This window comes from Triturus cristatus, chromosome 10 (assembly GCF_964204655.1).
Source record: "Triturus cristatus chromosome 10, aTriCri1.1, whole genome shotgun sequence".
Classification (NCBI taxonomy): Eukaryota; Metazoa; Chordata; class Amphibia; order Caudata; family Salamandridae; genus Triturus; species Triturus cristatus.
The window spans coordinates 224,842,084-224,855,458 of record NC_140593.1 but is presented as its reverse complement, the minus strand read 5'-3'; the positions used below and the strand labels follow the sequence as shown (position 1 = coordinate 224,855,458).

Here is a 13,375-nt window from a genome sequence, read left to right as displayed (position 1 = left end):
AGTGAATTGTGGTGTACCAAACTCACCTCAGAACCCAGAACCCCTTATCCGACCAGCATCAGTGTCCCATTCGTTATCCGAGGTTTAGCTCGGCGGTCCCAATGTATAGACAACCCAGAACAAGCGACTTAGTGTATTTCTCAGGAATGGTGGGAATCAGAAATACCTGTTCGTAATTATTCTCATATCAGTCCACAACAGAATAAACAGAGACACAGTAAAGTTTAAGGAGTTTATTTTATAAACCTCGTGTCCTAAGATGCAGTACTTTGGCTAACATAAGCAGACAAATGATTAAGATCAAAACCATCAGCATAGTTACAATACCATAGAGAATGAAAGGAGTAATCCTACTAAAATGACAGTGGATCTCAGCCACCTTCCTTTTGCTAGCAAACTAATATTATTATTATTAGACTAGCAAAAGGTCTCTAGGCTTGAATGGGGAACCCCATACCGTAAAGATCAGCTCAGTGAGATCACATCACAGGATCAGCTAGGCTCTGCTCCTGGGAAAGTTCTTCTTCCGAATGTAATGAAAACATGCAACACTGCAATATTAAAAGCACCCGACTTTCAGGTATTTGCAGCTGCGTGCGTGTAATGGCTACATAGTGGGCCGATCAACCTGAACCCAACAACATGCACCGTCTAGCGACCCAGACTGTTTCTTTACACGATGTACAGACCAAGGTCACTGCTCACTGTTTGGGATGTGAACAACAGACAGTTCTCATGTGAAGCAAAGTCGAGCAAGCATTTCTCAAGTTAATAACATGTGGCTACAGTGTCGTGTGCAAAAGCAGCAAAAGTGGCAAGATGGATTTCTAACATCTAACACGGTTGTGCTCACTTAGCATTTTACAGATCTAGATAACGATCTTCACTACAGGAGAAGGGATGATCTCATAGGAGCAAGATCAGATGACCTTCAGAGAGTATCCCCAAAAATAGGCAGTTTCTACAGAATTGGCTGCATTTCAAAAACCACCATTAGTGCAGTATACAATACAATTTAATTTGCACAGAAGAAACCTCCCCAGCACATTGGCTTGGGAGCTGTGGGTCAGAAGGAAGATGTGGTGGTCCTTAAGTGGGCCAGATAACAGGCAGTGGACTAGAACCAGTATGTGGGACGTGTATTCACAATGCCAACTGCATCAGTCACTTTGTTTGAGAGTGGAAGTGAAGGGAAATTAGAATTTTTACGATGGATCGGCAGGTGCCAGTGTCAATGAAGCTTCGCATGAATACCATATTGAATATATTGCCCTTTTACTCCTTTAGAGTGAGGAGTTTATAGGCAGGGAGTTTATGCCCCTGAAGAAAGCTGAGCGATTCATATGGGCAGTAAGATTTTGACTGAAACATGTAGGCAATATTATTGATGGATATAGAAACCATCATCTTTCAGTAAAAACATCCAGTCACACATAATTTTCAATTAGGACATGGACACCCACTTAATAAAGAGAACTCTTGGGGTTATCCTTAATATATTTTTGTTAAACCTTTTCGGTTTTACAGAATTCAACTCAATACAATAAAGCAATTGGTGGAGTACAGTGTAGAAGACATGGCTGGTTGTACATAAGAGGTTATTCCTATGGCCGGTCAACACTCATGAATCTCTGCGTGGGCATCCTATAATATATCTCATTGCTCCAATCCTACAAGCGTAGCATTTTCCCACCTTCAAAACCAGGCCCCACCTCCCCTTGAATGCGACACATCACCCACAGTCTTGTCAGTGGTGTCGCCGGTTTCTGTATTTGCACTTGGGTCCAGCAGTGTGTTGAATAAGTCCTGCCATCCATAATCATTTTTAACTGGAACGCTGCATTAATTTTCAGAAATATTATTCCCTGTGAGCGCCTAGAAAATCTCCTCACATTTGATTGAGCCCATCTGAGTGGCATTCACCTACCGGGGTGAGAGGAGGCCCCCATGTTAAGCATGCCACCACATGACAAGTGGGTAAGGTGCTTTATGCCAGACCTTTCTGGCCATTACCTTTTTAGCGTGGAGCTAAATCTCTTCCAAAAAGACCCCAAATATTTTATAAAAATGATCCCCTGTCTTTTGATGAGTCTTAAGTGACATTGCTGTGCTGCTGTTGTGTGCACCCTTGGACATAGTACCTCTAGGACCAAGGTACCAAGCAAACCGCCTTATCAAAGCAACGTTTGTAGATATCATAGCTGGAAAAATCATCATTCATTTTCTTTAAGGCTTTTATTCTCATATCCAAGTATGAATCCATCAATCAATCAAATCAATCAAATCAAAACAAACTTTATTCGGTTGAAGACAAACAACCATAAAAGTACAAAGCAGTTCAATCTATAAAAAAAAATGAAAAAAATAAAACAATATAACAGAGCATATTGAATACAGCCATAAAATGAACAAAGGGAAAGCTAGCCACAATTCAAAAGCAAATCTAGTAGGCATTTCCTTTATCCAAAGAATTTTTTAGAATTATTAATCGTCAACAGGAGTTCCCGTTGATGAGAAAAATAAAAAGGATAAATGGAATCTACAAATTCTGTCTATGCCTCAAGACTAATTTAAAAAAACTAACTACCAATTTGGCAGATAGCTCAGTGTCCAAAAATTGGAGAGCCAAAAAGGCGGGACGACATCTGCGGAGGCCCCAGATCTTTAAAAGTGGGCCAAGCCAACGTTTCCGCAAGTCATAATAAAATTTACAGAACAATACTGTATGAATCGTGGATTGAGAGGAAATCTCATCACAAGGGCAAGGTTGAAGTGAATTTTCCCAGATATTCGACTTTGGGAAAGTGACCAAGTGATGGAAGATGTTAAGTCTAAATTTTGTTAGGAGAAGTCTCTCAAAATCCGTGCAGTTGTAGGTTAGATAGGGCTGAATGGACAGGGTTGTTTGGACCAACAACAAGTGTTGTACAGTTGGTTTAACGAACTCATTAGTCATTCTCAGGGATTCTAGGTGAGCCATACACAACTTTTTAAGTTGTTTCCTCGGTAATTCGGCCAATGACAGAGGAGAGTGGAAAAAGCGTGCCATGCCCAGATCATCAAGGAATCTCTTTATATAAGAGATCCAACCAATCTTATGTGCATGGTCTAGAGCTATACAGTCCTGATGAACCCCAGGGAAAAAGAAGTGGCGTTCGATGTCCAAATACGATGCCATAGGAGTAAGGGTTGAGTCCTAATCAGATCTGTGAGATAGGGCAACTCTAAATTGCAGACGTAAGTCGATGTAGCCCTCGGGGCAGCCAGGAGAAATCTCAAGAAGCTATTCTCCACCCTTTGAACTTCCTCTACTTTTGCATAACCCCAAATGCCAGCCCCATAGATAACACTGGATATACATTTTGCCCTGTAAATCTCCAGGAGTTCAACCGTTGGCCTTCTGCCGAGTTTATTCGCAAAGTTAATCAGTGCAGCTGTGGATCTTATGAAGGTGAGTTTCCTAGACTCAATGGCACGTTTCCATGAGCATTTGTGATCGAATACTATGCCCAGATATGGATATTGAAGAGTGCTCTCTACTTTTTGGTTATCGATAATGAAGGTCTTATTATTCTTTTTCCTTGATCCTATGGACATTACAAAGGTTTTTTTAGTATTAATCCTTAGGTCAAGGTTAGCCATGAAAGTATGGTATTACGTGAGAGCACGCTGTAATTCGTTGGGCGTGCGTGCTAGGATAACGACTTCGTCAGTGTAGAGTAATGCCGGTATAGGACGATTGTTTATACAGGGAATGTCTTGAGCACCCTTTAACATGGCTTTTTCCAGGCCATTGGTATATAAGTTGAATAAGAAAGGGGCCAGGACACATCCCTGCCTTACTCCGCGCTCGACTCTAAAAGGCTTTGTCACCTCCCCCCCAGTCCGTATCTCACACGGGCTGTGGCGTCTGAGTACAGTTCACGCAAAAAGCTTATAAGAGGCGCTTCTATACCCATACTTTCTAAGATATCCCACAGCTTAGAGTGATTAACGCAGGCAAATGCTACAGAAAGGTCTACGTATGCTAGGTAGAGTGCACCCCCTTTTGCGCTAAAATATTTGCCAATTATTAATGATAAATTGAGGGCTTGCTCGGTGGTACCCAACCCCTCGCGAAACCCAAACTGGAGATCAGAGAGGGCTTTGTTATCAAGAGCCCAGAGCTGGAGGCGCTCCAGGATTACGCGCCCCGGACTTTCCCTAAGGAGTCTAATAGGTAGATCGGTCGATAGCAAGATGGCAAATGACGGTCCCCCTTTTTAAAAATAGGGACAAGAGTTGATTGGGACCAAGAATCTATAGGCCCCAGTGCACAGGATGCTCGAAGGACCCTGGTTAGTATTGGAGACCACAGGTCCATAGTGAATTTGAAAAAATCAACTGGGACCCCGTCGGGGCCCGGGGCTTTACCATTTTTATTATTCGTTAGGGCGTGCTCCACCTCCTCATGGGAAATACTTATTGGCAAAGGAAAAGCAGCTATGTTTGGCCCAGTAGAAGTTGAGAGTGTGGTGGTTGAAGGAAGGCTGAATATTCGCTCAAAATAGTCAAGCCATGTTTGTTCGTCAATCGCCACCTCAACAGTAGGGTTTACAGATGATTCCGTAAGAAAGGGGGACTTCACGACCTTCCAGAAGGCAGCACTATCTCTGAAAGTACATGATTTGTGTAGTTGGGCCCAGAGATCATTTTTCAAATTGTCCTTCCGACACTTTAGAGCCTGCTTGTAATCATTTCTAAGGGCTGCAATCTCCTTTCTATCTCTTGGCTTGTTGTGGAGGGCTACTTTCAAACTCTGATAAGCTTTTGTGCAGGAAGAGTCAAACCAGCCCTTAGGATTGGCCTTACTATTCTTAAGCTCTACGAACAGTGTTTCCTTTATCGCTACCAGCAACAGAGCGAAGTTTTCCATAATTCCCTTGTGGGAAGTAGTGGGATCAAGGCAGTTATTAATCGCTGTGGTCATTCTTGTAACAATGGATACAGTTATGCTCTTCGGGTCCACTTTTTCCCACCTTAAAGAATATCCGTTTAGTCCATCGATTGTTAATTTGTTTTGAGTTAAAGCTAGCTCAATATCAGGCCTCTCGTGTTTCTTAAACAATTTTAATGTAAGACTAATTGGATAATGGTCGCTGATGGCGATATCGTGGGTCTTACAAGTGAGTAGATTTTTAACCCATAGAGTGGAAGAAAAAATAAAATCAATTGTAGTTGACCTGCCTCTGCCAAGAAAAATTGTGGCTAAAGGAATGGGAGGGTTGACCATATCATTTACAAGTGCGAGATCTAGACCAAACAAAATCTCATTTAGACTATGGCCCGATGGGGTATGGGAAAAGTGGGTTATTGGATCCCCGTTTTCATCCTCAATTCCACAAACTGATTTCCCACTCTGAATACATAAGTTTTGATTAAAATCTCCACCCCATATTAAGGTTAATTCCTTGTGGATCTTTGTGGATAATTCTTGAAGGCAATTGTATATTTCATTCATTACCTTCATAAGTTCGTCCACAGAAAGGTTATTATAGAAATTCACAAGTGCTATCGCCCTATTTCGATTCAGGTGTAGAATAAGAATTTGAAAGTTTGTGGCCAGTTTTAATGGTACTATTGATGAAAATCGCACAGTGTTTGATATGAAAATAGACATACCTCCCTTTGCCCTGCCAAAAGAGGAAGGTAGTGCTGGAGAAAAGTAAGTCTTGAAGCCTTCGAGATGAAATTCAGATGGAGCCCATGTTTCCTGGAAACACAGGATATCGAAGTTGCGTATAAAGGCAAGCCAGATATCGTTAGTGACCTTTGATCGAAGACCGGCCATGTTCCAGAAGAGAATTTTAATTAAAAAGTCATCCTTATTTAACGAAGGTTTCAGAACTATACCCAAAGAATTCTCGCAGCTAGAAATTTGTATGGGTTGTGGAGATGCAACTTCAATCACTGCGCCACCCCGGGGGAGATCGTCTGAAAGCGCACCAAGGATTGGTAGAATACTGCCAATGTTTTCTTTATCAATCAATCAATCATAGGCATTTGTATAGCGCACTGCTCACCCGGAGGGTCTCAAGGCGCTGGGGGGGGGGGGGGGGGGGGGGGGGGGAACGCTACTGCTCGAACAGCCAGGTCTTGAGTTGCTTCCTGAAGGCGAGATGGTCTTGCGTTGTCCGGAGGTGGATGGGGAGGGAGTTCCATGTCTTGGCTGCCAGGTAGGAGAAGGATCTTCCTCCGGCGGTGGCTCTGCGGATGCGGGGGACAGTGGCAAGAGCGAGGCTGGCAGAGCGGAGCTGGCGGGTGGGCTTGTGGAAGGTCAGGCGGCTGTTGAGGAACTTGGGGCCCAGGTCGTGGAGGGCCTTGTGTGCGTGGGTGAGGAGTCGGAACATGATTCTTTTGTTGACGGGGAGCCAGTGCAGGTCTCTCAGGTGTCCGGAGATGTGGCTGTGTCGGGGGATGTCCAGGATGAGTCGTGCTGAGGCGTTCTGGATCCGTTGGAGTTTCTTCTGGAGTTTGGCGGCGGTGCCGGCGTAGAGGGCGTTCCCGTAGTCCAGCCGACTGGTGACGAGGGCCTGGGTGACCTTCTTCCTGGTCTCGGTGGGGATCCACCGGAAGATCTTTCGAAGCATGCGCAGGGTGTTGAAGCATGAAGACGAGACGGCGTTGACTTGTCTGGTCATCGAGAGGGAGGAGTCCAGGATGAAGCCTAGGTTGCGTGCGTGGTCCGTTGGCTTGGGGGTGGCTCCCAGGGCGGGGGGCCACCAGGAGTCGTCCCAGGCGGAGGGTGATGATCCCAGGATGAGGACCTCCGTCTTGTCTGAGTTCAGTTTCAGGCGGCTGTTCTTCATCCATTCGGCGACCTTTCATCCCTTCGTGTAGGCTGGCTCTGGCGGCGTCCGGGTCGCTGGTGAGGGAGAGGATCAGCTGGGTGTCGTCAGCGTAGGTGATGATCTTGGGGTTGTGTTGACGTGCGAGGGTTGCGAGGGGGCTCATGTAGACGTTGAAGAGGGTGGGGCTGAGCGATGACCCTTGTGGAACGCCGCAGATGACTTCGGTGGCCGCTGACTGGAACGGGGGGAGGCAGACTCTCTGGGTTCTTCCGGCGAGGAATGAGGTGATCCACTCCAGGACCTTCTCCTGGATGCCGGTGTTGTTCAGGCGCTGTACCAGGGTGCGGTGGCAGACAGTGTCGAACGCTGCGGAGAGGTCCAGGAGGATGAGGGCCGCAGTTTCCCCGTTGTCCATTAGGGATCTGATGTCGTCTGTGGCTGCGATGAGGGCGGTCTCCGTGCTGTGGTTGGCTCGGAAGCCGGATTGCGAGTGGTCGAGGGATCCGTTGGTCTCGAGGAAGGCGGCTAGCTGTCTGTTGATGGTCTTCTCGATGACTTTGGCAGGAAACGGGAGGAGCGAGATGGGGCGGTAGTTCTTGAGGTCGGAGGGATCTGCAGTTGGTTTCTTCAGCAGGGCACTGATCTCGGCGTGTTTCCAGCACTCCGGGAAGGTGGCGGTGTTGAAGGAGGCATTGATGATGTCGCGGAGGTGGGGTGCGATGATGTGGTCGGCCGTGTTGAAGATGTGGTGTGGGCAGGGGTCCGTAGGGGATCCGGAGTGGATGGTGTTCATTGTGCGTGTTGTGTCTTCGGTGCTGACTGGGGTCCAGGTGCGGAGGGTGGCGGTGGGGGGCATTGGTTCGGTGGTGGGGTTCGTGGTTGGTGGGCCGAAGCTGTTGTGAATGTTGGCGATCTTGTCGTGGAAGAAGGCTGCGAGGGAGTCGCAGAGGTCTTGCGAGGGAGTAATGTAATTGTTTCCGGCGTCGGGGTTGGAGAGCTCTTTGACGATGCTGAAGAGTTCCTTGCTGTTGTGGGTGTTGTTGTCCAGTCGTTCCTTGAAGGCTGTCTTCTTTGTGGCACGGATCAGTTGGTGGTGTTTGCGGGTGGCGTGTTTGAGGGCCGTCATGTTGTCTGTGGTCTTGTTGGTGCGCCAGGTGTTCTCCAGGGAGCGGCAGTTCTTCTTGGAGGTGATGAGCTCGTCGGTGAACCAGGAGGCTTTCTTGCTGCCATGTCTGCTGGGGGGTTCTTCTTCAGTTGTGCGAGGGCGTCTGCGCAGTTGGTGATCCACTGTGTGAGGTTGTTGGCAGCTTCGTTGGGGTCCGTTGAGCTGGTGGGGGGGTTCTGGCTGAGGGAGGTGGTGAGCTGGTCGCCGGTGATCTTGTTCCAGCTCCTGCGGGGGGCTTGTTGAGGGTGGTGGTGGGTCGTCGTTTTACTGAAGCTGAAGTGGACGCAGCTGTGGTCAGTCCACTGGAGATTGGTGGAGTGGCTGAAGGTGACGTATTTGCTGGATGAGAAGACTGGGTCAAGCGTGTGGCCGGCGTAGTGGGTGAGGGTGGTTACCAGTTGCTTGAGTCCGAGGTTGGCCAGGTTGTCCAGCAGAGCAGTGGTGTTGCGGTCCTTGTTGTCCTCCAGGTGGAAGTTGAGGTCCCCCAGGAGGATGTAGTCGGTGGAATTGATGGCGTGCGGGCTGACTAAGTCTGTGATGTCTTCGCTGAACTGTGTGCGTGGTCCCGGTGGTCTGTAGACGAGGGTGCCTCTGAGCGTGGTCTTGGGGTCGGTGTGTATCTGGAAGTGGAGGTGTTCGGCGGAGGTGAAGGTGTCATCGGAGTTGGTCGTGATGCGGATGGTGTTCTTGTGGATGATGGCGATGCCTCCTCCTGTCTGGTTGACGCGGTCCTTCCTGGTGATTTTGTAGCCTTCCGGGACGGCGATGGCGACGTCGGGCGCTGAGGAGGCGTTCATCCAGGTTTCCGTCAGGAAGGCGATGTCTGGTGCTTTCGAGTGGAGGAGGTTCCAGAGTTCGACGGCATGCCTGTGAACGGAGCGGGTGTTGAGCAGGATGCACATCAGATGTTTGTTGCTGGGTGATGTAAGACAAGGTGAAGCCAGATTTGGGTTCCATGTATGTTTATTCCAAACAAGAGAGAAACAGCTTAGACAACCACAACTGGCAAGAGCCAAGTAAAAGTAACCGCCCTTGACCAGTGGAACATGGAACCCCACCTGACTCATAACATTCTAACATGGGAATACTACACACCTTTCCCCTTAAAAATAAAAAAAAACAAAAAAAAAAACATTGGTGTAATCAAAGAAATTTACAAACTTGACATGTAGAATTAATATTTAACAAAATCATTCATTTTAACTGGTAATTTCCTGGTGCGGGTACTCCTTCTTGGAATCAAAACCCCGTCATTTTGTACAGAAACACTTCCCCCCCAATGTTACACTGCTTGTTGGCACATCACTTGGAATTACAGTTGAATCTACAGTAGCCTCACCAATTTCTTGAACATTGGAAAAAGGAGCATTAAAATCCTGTCCGGAAGAGCTCTCAAAAGCATCAAGAAAATTTTGAAAATCATCAACACTCTCATTACCAACCATATCCCTTTGAGGCATAGCACTCAATTTGCTAGAAACATCATTAGACCTATAGATAGATACCCTTCTAAAATTCCAGATTTTCCCACCTTGTACTCTGACAGCTTTGCTAAAAACCTCCATTACTTTGAGAGGATCTGACCACTTTGACCACCTACTATTTGGACACCCAAACTTAACACGTACTAAATCGCCCACTTTGATTTTATGATTAGAATTCCTATTTTTACAGTTCCCTTTTTGCATCTTGTCTTGATATTTTTGTACACGTTCCCTGACAGCTTTGAGATCCACTACAGTGTCCTTGAAATCATTAGATTTTAACCACCAAGGCCTGAGCTTCGAACTGGCTTTCCTTCCTCTTAACATTTCAAAAGGAGAACACCCTGTTACAGAGTGAGGAGAGGTTCGATATGTAAGCAAAGTGGCTCTCAAAGCTTTCCTCCAATCAATGTTACTGAATGTTATGAGTCAGGTGGGGTTCCATGTTCCACTGGTCAAGGGCGGTTACTTTTACTTGGCTCTTGCCAGTTGTGGTTGTCTAAGCTGTTTCTCTCTTGATCCCATCCTCGTCGCCAATGTGATGTAAGACAAGGTGAAGCCAGATTTGGGTTCCATGTATGTTTATTCCAAACAAGAGAGAAACAGCTTAGACAACCACAACTGGCAAGAGCCAAGTAAAAGTAACCACCCTTGACCAGTGGAACATGGAACCCCACCTGACTCATAACATTCTAACATGGGAATACTACACAGGGGCTCGGTTTAGCAGGTGCGGTGTTGGGTCGGAGGCCGGTGAAGCGGCAGGTCAGACAGGTGAAGGGTCCGTGGGTGCGTCTCGGGGTGGCTCGGTAGCAGGCTGTGTTTCGGCCGGCGTTGAGTGCGTGGAGGGTTTTGGCGTCGTAGATGTGCAGGGTGTGCTGGCGAGGACCAGGGGGTCTGGCGCTGGGCGCGGTCCAGGCGCGGACGGGCGCAGACGGGCTTACCTTTATTGCACCTTCGGCGCTCAATCGGCGCTCCCGCTGCGCGCGTCCGCTGCGCGGTCGCTCTGGGGGCGTCATAAGTAAGGAGCCGGGAGGGAGGAGCAGCTGGGTGGCGGGAGCGGGGCGGCGAATGGAATCACAGGGGGGCGGGGCCGCAGGGAGGCAGCGGCGGGAAATTCCAAGAAGCAGCGAGCAGCGGGAAATTCCCAGGAGCAGCAGGAAATTCCCAGGAGCAGCGGGCAGCGAGCGAAGGAATCTGCAGGCAGGAGGCGGCAAAGGCAGGCAGGAGCGGCAGCAGTGAGTGGGGCGACCAAGCCCTGTGGAGGGCTTATCCAATAATAATAGTAGAGATAGCTGCCTTTAGGCATAAATACCTCCATCAAACAAGCTGAAAATAGTGCTTGCTGCAAGTGGTCAAAAATTATGTGTTATGCTGGCTGAACAACAGAATGCCTATGTTGGTTTCTCTTTTTTTTTTTTAGGGCTTAAGATATCCTGGAATGGTATCCTTTGCTCCTGATAAACATGGTGAAATACTGCTAGTAGATGTAAATGATGAAGTACTAAAACCAATTGTACTTAGAATTAGTCGTGGATTTGATTTGGAGTCTTTCAATCCTCATGGAATCAGCAAGTACATAGATGAAAAAGGTAGGCAAACGTAAATCAAAAAATCCTTTTTTTATATCATGAAAATAAATCATTGTATATCTATTTGTTTTGTATATAATTCCGGCAACTCTTGTGCCTGACAATGCATTTGGTATCTATGGGAAAAGGAATGCAATAACACTAGGAACAGCTAGTAATTGTTAATAGGGATGACTGAAAGATTCTCTACCCTCAATCCTGGCGATTCTGCTTGGCCTGACTGTGGCTAGCAATGCTGAAACAAATTAAAGGTGCCCACAAGTAATAACAATATGAATACATTTCAAAATGGAATTCCAAGGTGTTAACGATTCTTTTTTTATTCTTGTAAAAATGATATGTCGCCAAATTTACAGCAGAAACAGCAACACATTTCGTCCATGTTCTCAAAGATAATTTCAGGTGATTTCATACACGCAAATCGGTCATGATCCAAGACGCATGCCAGTACGGGTCAGCAAATCATCGACCCCCAATAACACATGATGTGGGATATGATGACATCCACAAGAATAAAAGTGAAGTCCTATCGTAGGAACTCCAGCTATCCAACTTAGAGTCTGTAGTTGAATGTCAATATAAGGGGTCCATCCACCCAGCTGTGGAATTTGAATCAGTGCTGTAGACCACAAACGAATGCCTGGTACTCCCCGTGTACTGCTACATGTGTCCCGACTGACAGTAAGCCAGCCCAGATAACTAGGTCTGTCTGCAGGGAGACAGGAAGGGCAAGAGGTAGGGGCTTGCCATCATTCTCAGAGTTTTAGATGCAAGACATTTAAGCTGGAGAAACTGAAGGGTGCTGAAGCACTAGGTTTTAGCATCTCTCCAATGCCAAACACTAATTTTCTGGTGTATTGAGCTACAGCCCACCAGGCCAGGTGGAGATTTTTTAGCATCTCTTGATCAGGCCATAGTCCCATGTATGTATTTGTATTAATTATACGAACACTATGATCCTAGGGGACTTTAATATTCCCCTGGAGAAGGCGAAGAATCCCGCGGCTCGACGTTTTCTAGACACCTTATCCTCATTCAATCTAATGCATGTTGAGACTGGACCCACACACAGAGTAAGTCACGCAATTGATGGTGTAATTTCTAATTTAACAGTTCAGTGTGAGTGCCCAGTACAGGTGTGCTGGTCTCATCATTTCCTGCTTCGGTTTTCTTGGCCGTATTTGGGCACAATGGAAAGAGGAGCCTTGATACAGGAGCAAGGATCTAGAACCTGGAATAAGGATTCACTCATTGACTCAATGAAAATCCCTAGATGAGTCAAAACCACTACTCTCCGGTGGGGTCAATGAGTGTGATAAAGCGATTTTAAATTGGCTCCTGGAAACGGGCGATTTGAATGCACAAAGGAGGTCTATTAGGAAGGGGTATAAGGCTCGTTCGGCCGGTTGGTTTTCTAAGGAGCTGGTCAGGGAGAGAGCTGCGTGCAAAAAGCTTGAGAGAGCATGGCGGTGCCATTACTTAAAGGAATATAAAGTTGGTCATAAACTGGCCCTCAATTTGTATTATAAGAACATAAAAGAAGCACCAAGCTCCTTGTATACTCAACCTTTTAGAGAGGCCAACAATGATGATAAGGAAATCTTTAGGATTGTCTCCAGTTTTGTCAACCCTAAAGCAAAGGCCCCCATCCAGTGCCTTAACAGACTATTTGCACAAGACTAAGTGAATTTTTCAAAGACAAGGTTTTCAAAGTTCAAGGGAATAGGGGAAGTCCTAACTCACCGGCTTCTGTCAGAGTAGTTAGCGATATTATAGGGCCTAGAGCAGAACATAACTTGATACTCTTTGTACCCCATACAATAGAGGACACAAGCAGTTGGCACTGTGCAAGTCAAGTTCACACAAAGACCCATTTCCCCTGCATATTTTGGCGCTGGTTGCGGATTGTATTGCCCCTACTTATCAGTAGTTGTTTTCTGTTTCTCTTCAGTCAGGTGCTATTCCTGATTTCCGGAAGAGAGCAAATGTGATTGCCTTTCTTATAAAGACGATTGCAGACTCAGAAGTACAGGCTAACTCTCGACCAGTTTCATTACTCCCCACAGCTGCTAAAATCTTGGAAAAATGTGTAAACTATCAGCTTAATACATTTGTCGCTGACACGCTGCTACACCCTTCTCAATCAGGCTTTCGCACTTGACACACCACGGAGACAGCATTGCTAGAAATCGCTGAAGCGATTAGATTGAATTTGGACGCCGGTCTTAATGCAGCATTGGTGCTTTAGAACCTGTCTGCAACATTTGACATGGCGGACCACAGCATTTTGCTAAAGTGGCAGAT

At 46.7% G+C, this 13,375-nt stretch overlaps 1 protein-coding gene across 1 annotated transcript in view; it reads left to right on the top strand.

Annotated features, from left to right (window-relative positions):
• LOC146789243 (serum paraoxonase/arylesterase 2-like) overlaps nt 1-13,375 on the top strand; it is a 403,316-nt gene that overhangs the window by 236,168 nt on the left and 153,773 nt on the right. Inside the window, exon 4 of the mRNA XM_085630862.1 lies at nt 10,903-11,071. Coding sequence (XP_085486988.1) covers nt 10,903-11,071 — 169 coding nt within the window. The remainder of the gene's footprint in view (nt 1-10,902; nt 11,072-13,375) is intronic.